Source organism: Mizuhopecten yessoensis, unplaced genomic scaffold, assembly GCF_002113885.1.
Source record: "Mizuhopecten yessoensis strain PY_sf001 unplaced genomic scaffold, ASM211388v2 scaffold8605, whole genome shotgun sequence".
In the NCBI taxonomy this organism is placed as follows: Eukaryota; Metazoa; Mollusca; class Bivalvia; order Pectinida; family Pectinidae; genus Mizuhopecten; species Mizuhopecten yessoensis.
In genome coordinates, this window is record NW_018407631.1 from 307,401 (window position 1) to 316,877 (window position 9,477).

The window sequence follows — 9,477 nt, forward strand, 5'->3', positions numbered from 1 at the left end:
TAATAAACTTTTTTTTAGTATTCAATGAATCAAAAGAAAATGTGTTTCTCTTTCTAAAACAGCCACAAAAATGGGGGGTCGGTGTGCTTTTTTTTTTTGTCCCATCATTATTTGTGTAACTTTTCACCTTTTTCGGGGTCAAAAATCAAAAGTGCTTCAGTTACCCTAATATGTAAAAAAAATATCAATAATATATAACTTTCCACTTTTTTGCATATTATTTTAATCATATTGAACATTATAAAGTTGTACAGCCAAATTGAATCTGCTACAATTAAAAATGGTGACACAATGACAATTTTAGTGATCAATCTAGTCTCAAATAAGGTGAATTTTGGCCCTTTGTGAAGCGCAAGAAATTCATATAAATACACTTTTTCAAAATGGCCGCCAAATTGGTCGTTTTTTTTAAATTCTTGTAAAAAATGTGCTACACGCAACATACATCTAGTTTTTTCTACATGTTTTTCAGATGTGTGTTTGCTATTATACCTATCATAATTTGTTAAATATTACAAAAACCCGTTACACCAGATCAAAACGAGACTTGAACGTGACTGAAACCTCAGAAGAGGACATCCTTAATTCATACGACATATACTTCGTTTAAAAAAATATAAGAAAAATTGTAAGTGTTAATTGCATGACTAATTCTTTTAATGTGAAAAGGCCCAACAAAAAGAGGAAGCGAATATACATTTGCTTCTTAGTATGACGAATAAGATCCAGAACATGAAGGTCAGTACATTTATCTGTATATGAATCTTCTTGGCTTATGATGACATTTGTAGTAAACGTGCTTTTCACTCTGTATTACAGGCCATACTTCCTTACAAAGACATAGTTAAAGGCACATGTACCCACTACTAGGGTTTCCTATGTTTGATTTACTTTCAGTCTGCTGTACTCTAGATCTGTGTCTGATGAAGAGTATATTCCTGCTTAAAAAGTATTCACAGCCTGAAGAAAACGGCAATATTGGGGCAATTATTTAGACTAATTTAATTGCTTTTAGTTGATGGTGAAGAGATGTATTTGTATATCGATAACAACGTTAAATGAGACAAGTGAGAACAAAGTTAACACGAACAAGTTGAGAATATAAACCATCTCCGATGTAATGGTTGACATACGTTTAAAGTGGTTTTGACAAAATGTCCATAACAGGACTTAGTTTTTGTGTACTACTTCTTAAGACCCCTGAAAGTGTTCTAAATTCCAGATCTGAAGGCTTTTCTATACTCTAACACGCTCCCTTACTCCATTTCTTGTACGCCACTAATTCTAAGTGCTGTTTTTTTTAAATAAATACATGCCAATCTTGTATCTTAACTAGATTAATTATTGTACACGATGTAATATCAGCTTTGTTTCCAGTAATTCCGTAACATTTCTCATCAGAAAACATGTTCAAAATGTGTTTAAAATAAACACCCCTGTTGGTAACTACATTAGCACCGTCTTTGTCAGCGTCCAGTGAAATGGTAGTTTTGTAAGCTATTAATCATCTGTATTCGCATGAGAGAAAGGTTAGTCTTGACACGTGGATTATCATCTGGTCTAGTTCTGAGGGGATGTTTGTTGAAACTTTCAATAACATCTTCCGACATTGTATTCCTCCTTTAAATTTTGAATCCCTTCTAACTACAGGTTGATATCAAAGCTTTACCTTGTTCGCGCGGTTGTCATGATCATTCTTGTAATAAAACTGAAGCGGTTGATTCTTTGTTAATTACATTGTTCAATAAATGATCGTTAGTATAGACTTGCTTTAGTTATTTCTTTGTAATTAGGAAGTAAGAGTAGTTTTGATTGGCTAATGAAAGAAGGCATTTCATTGGATGGCTAGGTATATAAATAGAGGTTCCATCAGATGAAAAGCTTCTCTTGCTCTGGCGGTCGAAGAAGAAGGAACAACTCTAAAAAGGTAATCAGTGACCAAGCTGTATAAGTTTGGGCCTAGCTGCATAAGCTAGGGTTCCACTGTATTCCTTTATAGTACATGGTCAAAATAAATTGTGTTACAGTATAGTGTGCATAGTCACAGGGTATCACAGTACAGGGCGACGTACTGTTGATACAGGGTGTCAGGTACCAAGACACAGGGTTTACCAAGGCATAGGTTTTATAGTGGCTAGCTATAGGGTGACTTGGTCAAACGGCAGTCGCGGTAAAGGGTGACGTGGTCAAGGTGTGTCGCGGTAAAGGGTGTACACAGTCACGGGTGTCGCAGTAAGGGGCTATTTACTGTTGATACAGGGTGACGGATATATTGTGATACAGTTGTTTTAGTTGGCTTTTTGACTATATTAGTGTTAGAGGTATATTAATGTAAAATATCTACCGGGTGTAGATTAGGTAATAGTTATTTGAGTCAGAAAGACGGCCGTTATTTTGTATATATTGTCGGCACTTGTTTGTTACAACAATTACTGGGTCCAAGAAAGAACTTGGTAACGAACTGTAGGCACGCATCCGTTACATATATTTTGGTGGCAGCGTAGTGGGATCCAGTCACTGTTGTGATAGTTTTATATATTTATCTATAAAGGCATTATAGTGTGTTGGTAGTTTAATTTTACATTCTTTGAAATAATAGGATCAGTTGTTCACAATGAATGACTTGGACAGCGAGATAAGTGATTTGGAGGAGAAAATAGCAACGTTAAGGGAAAATAGTATTAGGCTCAAATCACAATCAACCCCTTTGTCCAGTATCGTTAAACAGGTAGAAGGTGATAGACCTAGGGACTCTGGTTTAGGAACTACACGGCGTTCTAGTGATATTGTTGGTCATAAAGATACTAGGGGAGATGTTACAGACCGGCGTCCATCAGTAAGGTTTGATGATACTCCCATGCACACCCGTACTCCTGATGAAATTGGACGTATGTCTCAGAGACGCAGTGAAAGAAACAGGGATATTGTACATGAGAGGGATCAGAACTACGGAGAGACTTGCTATAGTCCGAGGAGGGTGACACATGATATTCCCATGATAGAAGGACATGATTTCAACGATGAACGTGTTACTGTGCGGCAAAAGAAATCAAATTACCAGGATCAGGGGATGTATGATGAAGCTTTAGCTACGATGCAGAAGCCAATGTCTAATTATATGAAACCGGCAACATATGATGGGACAGGGTCCTGGCTGGATTATCAGGCACATTTTGAGGCATGCAGTAAAATCAATCGTTGGACCGAGTCACAAAAAGGGTTATATCTTGCTGCATCATTGAGGGGACATGCACAGACAGTGCTAGGGAATATGTCAAAGGACGAGCCAGGTCAATATACACTATTGACAGCAGCACTGGAGGCGCGGTTTGCTCCGACAAACCAAACGGAGTTGTATCGCTCAATGCTAAAGGAAAAGAGATTAGGCCCATCAGAGACAATTCCTGAATTAGGCGAAGGAATCAAACGATTGACATATCTGGCGTACCCTACAGTAACGAGAGATGTTGCAGAGATGATGGCTAAGGATCACTTCATTGACGCTTTACCAGATTTCGATATGAGACTGAGAATTAAGCAGTCAAGACCAAAGACTTTGAACGAGGCTGTTGGATTAGCAGTTGAGATAGAGTCGTTCTGTAAGGTGGAAAGGGACAGAAGGGACGAAAAGAAGTATGTTAGGTCTGCCTCTGGTGAGAACGTTTATCACGATACCAGTCAAGGGAATAAGGCTATGGAGAATCTGACAACCATGCTTGGGTCCCTACAAAAGTCTATTAAGAAACTTGAAGAAGAAATGCATGATTTAAAAGCAACGAAGAGAGATACACAGGGAAATAGTAAAAAGGACCAAAACAAGCAACCATATGATGCACAGAAAGGACGCTACAGTATACAGTGTTACTTCTGTAAGGAAGAGGGTCACATGAAAAGGAAATGTCCCAAGTATTTGGCAATGATAGCAAAGGACACGACAGATAAAACATCAAACGCCAGTCACTTGAAATGTGTACAAGGATGTAAAGGTGCAGAGGCAGGACTTTTTGTACACTTGGATATCAATGGAGTTCAGGCAAAATTCCTGATAGACACAGGTGCTACTGTGTCATTAGTATCAAAGCAAACATACAAAGCTATCAATGACCGGAACCGGCTAGATCTTCAACCAATGACGCGGGATATACTTGGAGCCAATGACCTACCCTTGGCAGTAGTAGGGAAAGGAAGTTTTCGCATAACTATAGACTATTACAGTTGTGAGTGTACAGCGGTTGTGGTTGACATGCAGCTAGATGGAATCATAGGCTTAGACTTCCTGAAAGAAAGCAAAAGCATTATTGATTGTGCGCAAGGAAAGATGAGAATTGGTCGGAATGACAGTTCATTATCATGGCAAGGTAATTTGGGATGCTACCGAGTCAGTATGAAGGAGACGCTCAGTATAGCGCCAAGATCAGAGATAATTTGTGAGGGAATAGTGCAAGTTCCTGACAATGAACAACTTCGTGGTGAAGCCTGTATCATGGAGTCTTGTGAGAAGTTTACGAAGACAGGAAAGGCTCTGGTAGCTCGGGCCGTTGTCAAGGCACAGAAGACTGTTCCTGTACGCTTACTCAATCCATCGGATCATGCTGTGAAAGTGTATCGTGCTACACACATTGGACAAATCAGTCCAGCTGAGAGAGTACTTGACCAGGACGTGGTTGATGATACATGCTGTTTTAAATATCAAGATTTACCAGAACATCTTGTGCAACTCTACAATGAAGTTAGAAAGGACTTGGCTCCAGAGCAGGCAGAGCAGGTCAAGCAACTCTTATTGAGGTCACAGGATTTGTTTGCCAAATCAGACGATGATTTGGGAAGAACGAGTATGGTGAAGCATACAATAGATACTCAGAATACAAGGCCTATTAAACAACCCCCAAGGCGATTTCCACACCATGCAGCAGAGGAAGTTAATCAGCAGGTCCAAAGTATGTTAGACAGAGGAATTATAGAACCATCGTCTAGTCCGTGGGCATCGGGCGTAGTCTTGGTACAGAAGAAAGACGGCAGTTTAAGGTTCTGTGTGGACTATCGTGCCCTGAACAAGGTAACGATAAAGGACGCATACCCATTGCCCCGGGTAGATGAATCACTGGACAGATTGTCGGGAGCAAAGTGGTTCTCAACACTGGACTTATTTTCGGGATACTGGCAGGTTGAAATGGACGAAGCAGATAAGCAAAAGACTGCATTTGTAACCAGAAGTGGGTTTTACCATTTCAACGTGATGCCGTTTGGACTTTGCAACAGTCCAGCGACATTTGAACGCCTGATGGAGACAGTGCTGGCTAAGCTTCATTGGGAAATATGCCTGGTGTACATTGATGACATCATTGTTTTAGGGAAAACGTTTCATGAAGCAATAGTCAACTTGGAAAAAGTGTTCGACAGACTACGTCAGGCAGGACTAAAACTCAAGGCCAAGAAATGTCATCTATTTAGAAAACAAGTGTTATTCCTGGGTTACATTGTTTCAGGAGATGGCATATCAACAGACCCAGAAAAGGTGAAAGCAGTGAAAGAATGGCCACTGCCTGTGACGCAGACAGATATGAGGTCATTTATTGGACTTTGTAGCTACTATAGACGTTTCATTCACAGGTTTGCCGAGATCGCAAAACCACTTCACCAGCTGACAGAGAAGGGAACATCTTTCACTTGGACAGACAGATGCCAAATTGCATTCGATACGCTTAAGAAATGTTTGATCACAGCACCAATCTTAGCCTACCCTGATTTTACCAAACCATTCATCTTGGACACAGATGCGAGTCAATTTGCTATTGGTGGAGTCTTGTCCCAGTGTATTGATGGCAAGGAGAACGTGATATCTTACAGTAGTAGAGCACTTACCAAGTCAGAAAGGAAATACTGCGTAACCCGGAAGGAGTTACTAGCAATGGTATATTGTATCAAGCAGTATCGACCATATCTCTACAAACATAAGTGCATAGTGAGAACTGACCATAGTGCACTCAAGTGGCTAATGAGATTCAAAGAACCAGAAGGACAGTTAGCTCGTTGGCTCGAGGTCATTTCAACATATGATATAGAAATCCAGCACAGAGCAGGGAAGTTGCACCGAAACGCAGACGCAATGAGTAGGATTCCCTGTCACCAGTGTGGATTCTATGAAGATTGGGAACGTGACCAAGGGGAGGGACCACTTCCTGTACGAACGATCAAGAAGGATGGTAACCCAAAAGTGAATATTGACAAACAAGATGAAGATACAAGTACATTGAAAGAAAAGCAGGAGGCCGATAGCGATCTGAAATTAGTAACTGAATGGGTAAAGAGCGGGAAAAAGCCAAATCCAGGTTCGGTAAAGCCTCTGAGCAATGTGGTAAAATCCCTTGTTGCACAATGGGATCAATTGACTATTGACAACGGTTTACTGTGCAGACGTTGGGTAAACCCTTCAAAACACAAAAAGAGTCAAATAGTTGTACCATATGAGGAAAGACGAACCATGCTGAACATGTGTCATGACACAAGAACTAGTGGGCATCTAGGAGTGCACAAAACACTGAGTCGTGTGAGACAGAAGTTCTACTGGCCTGGCTTGCAAAGAGATGTTCGACAGTATATTGCTGGGTGCAAACATTGTGTATGTAGGAAAGAATGTGCAAAACGACGAGCACCTATGCAAATAGAGCCTACAGGATATCCCATGGAAAGATTGGCGTCTGACATACTCGGACCATTACCGGAAACAAAGGACGGAAACAGATATATTTTGGTAGTAAGTGATTACTTTTCCAAGTGGACAGAAGCTTTTGCCATGCGAAATATGGAGGCCAGTACAGTTGCTGCACTCATCGTGGAGGAGGTTGTTGTTCGTTTTGGTGTACCAAACGCCATACACTCGGATCAGGGGCGACAATATGAAAGCAAACTGTTTCAAGAGATGTGTCTTTTGCTTGGCACCAAGAAAACGAGAACTACGCCATATCACCCGAAATCGGACGGTATGGTAGAAAGATTCAATCGGACTCTTGCAAGCATGCTTTGTGCCTATGTTGATGAGTGTCAGGATGACTGGGATGTTCACATACCTTACGTTATGATGGCGTACCGGTCAACAGAACAGGAAAGTACAGGGTTTACTCCAAACATGCTTATGTTAGGGAGAGAGGTTTCTACCCCAGTTGATCTGTTCTATGATCTCCCTAACGAGTCTAAACCAGTTTTGCAAAGTCAATGGGCTTGGGAACTTAGAGAGAGGTTGGTTTCGGCTCATAGGTTAGCCAGAGAAAACTTGGAAGGGGCGATGTTGAGACAGAAACATTACCATGACCTGAAACTAAAATGGGATAGTTACGAGACGGGGGAGTTGGTCTATGTGTTTTTCCCTCAAAAGAAGGTTGGCAGGTCATCAAAGCTGATGAGTTTTTGGCAAGGTCCTTTCAAGGTAGTTGAAAAAGTATCAAATGTCATTTACAAGGTTGTTAGTGATGAAAACAAGAAAGAACATGTTATTCATGTTGACAGGATGCGCAGATGCCAATCCCAGGTTCTCAAAGGTGAAAGTGAGACTCGTACAGATGTCGAGGTTGACCAAATACAAAATGGATCAGAGTTCGAGGTGAACGAGATTGTAGATCTTCCAGATAGCACAAAAGGCCGTGTCAGAAGAAGACCAGTCTGGATGACTGAATATGTACTGTAAAAAAAAAAAAAAAAAAATGATAGATGTGAATCTTTGTGTGTTATAGGAAGATGCCACAAGTGAAAACAACTCCGAGAAAGCCAGGTTTGGTGTGTCCGCTGTGTTGCGAGAGACTTCCATCAGATGAAGAGTGGAAAGCGCACTTGGTGATCTGCGGAACCAATGCAAGAGAAAAGAAGAAGTTTGAGTGTAATGAGTGTAACTTTGTCACGGAGAAGAATGTTTGTCTGAAGAGACACAAGGAGAGGAAGCACCCAGTACGAGAAGACTCGTTGGATGAACATGATCCAGGGAATGTGTTAGATATCCTAGGGGAAATATCTGAGGACGATCCAGAACCTGCATCTAAGACATCTAAGATGGAAGAAATGATTACTGTGAGAAAACCCTGTCGTCCGAACCCTGTATATACACCAAAGAGACCTAACATTCCACAAGATTCTGCACGTGTTTCGAGTATTGCTGTGAAATCCGTCACAGGTAGTGTACGTGAACCAGGACTACAGACCAGAGATACAGGGACACAGTTAGGCAATGTAAAGACATTTGTGGATGCAGCTGTCCAGGTGAACTTTTCAAACCACAGGAGAACCATAAAGACAACGACATCGTACACGGAGAATGGGAAGTCTGTTGTCAAGGTTGAGGAAGAAGAATGGTTCGACTGAGTGATTCAAAGACATTTACAAAACAAAACAAAAATATACATTTGCTCTTTTACTTACTGTGAATGCGGGACGCATTGAATCAGAGGCGTGGGTAATGAAGCGGTTGATTCTTTGTTAATTACATTGTTCAATAAATGATCGTTAGTATAGACTTGCTTTAGTTATTTCTTTGTAATTAGGAAGTAAGAGTAGTTTTGATTGGCTAATGAAAGAAGGCATTTCATTGGATGGCTAGGTATATAAATAGAGGTTCCATCAGATGAAAAGCTTCTCTTGCTCTGGCGGTCGAAGAAGAAGGAACAACTCTAAAAAGGTAATCAGTGACCAAGCTGTATAAGTTTGGGCCTAGCTGCATAAGCTAGGGTTCCACTGTATTCCTTTATAGTACATGGTCAAAATAAATTGTGTTACAGTATAGTGTGCATAGTCACAGGGTATCACAGTACAGGGCGACGTACTGTTGATACAGGGTGTCAGGTACCAAGACACAGGGTTTACCAAGGCATAGGTTTTATAGTGGCTAGCTATAGGGTGACTTGGTCAAACGGCAGTCGCGGTAAAGGGTGACGTGGTCAAGGTGTGTCGCGGTAAAGGGTGTACACAGTCACGGGTGTCGCAGTAAGGGGCTATTTACTGTTGATACAGGGTGACGGATATATTGTGATACAGTTGTTTTAGTTGGCTTTTTGACTATATTAGTGTTAGAGGTATATTAATGTAAAATATCTACCGGGTGTAGATTAGGTAATAGTTATTTGAGTCAGAAAGACGGCCGTTATTTTGTATATATTGTCGGCACTTGTTTGTTACAACAATTACTGGGTCCAAGAAAGAACTTGGTAACGAACTGTAGGCACGCATCCGTTACAAAACATTTCATTTAAACAGTAGTCTGGAAAATTTGATGATATGATTTTTACATAATTTCATTAGGTCCTTCAGGTGAAGATGATATTTTCAGATCAATTGTTAACATATTTTAATCACATAATTTGCTGCTATACTAATTAGTTATCCTTGGTTACATTGTTTTCTTGTCAACGTCTGTGTATCTGAGAGTTCCTTTAACACTTACTATTATTTTATAGATACAAATATTTCCTTGTAGTATATTTATACATGCTTGTT

At 40.4% G+C, this 9,477-nt stretch overlaps 1 protein-coding gene across 1 annotated transcript; it reads left to right on the forward strand.

The window, feature by feature from the left end:
- The first annotated feature begins 1,753 nt into the window (after window positions 1–1,753).
- LOC110456273 lies at window positions 1,754–9,210 on the forward strand. The gene is made up of 2 exons (XM_021506892.1): window positions 1,754–1,927; window positions 7,728–9,210. The coding sequence occupies exon 2, from the start codon at window positions 7,732–7,734 to the stop codon at window positions 8,347–8,349; it is 618 nt and encodes a 205-aa protein (XP_021362567.1). The 5' UTR covers window positions 1,754–1,927; window positions 7,728–7,731; the 3' UTR covers window positions 8,350–9,210.
- Window positions 9,211–9,477: the final 267 nt, after the last annotated feature.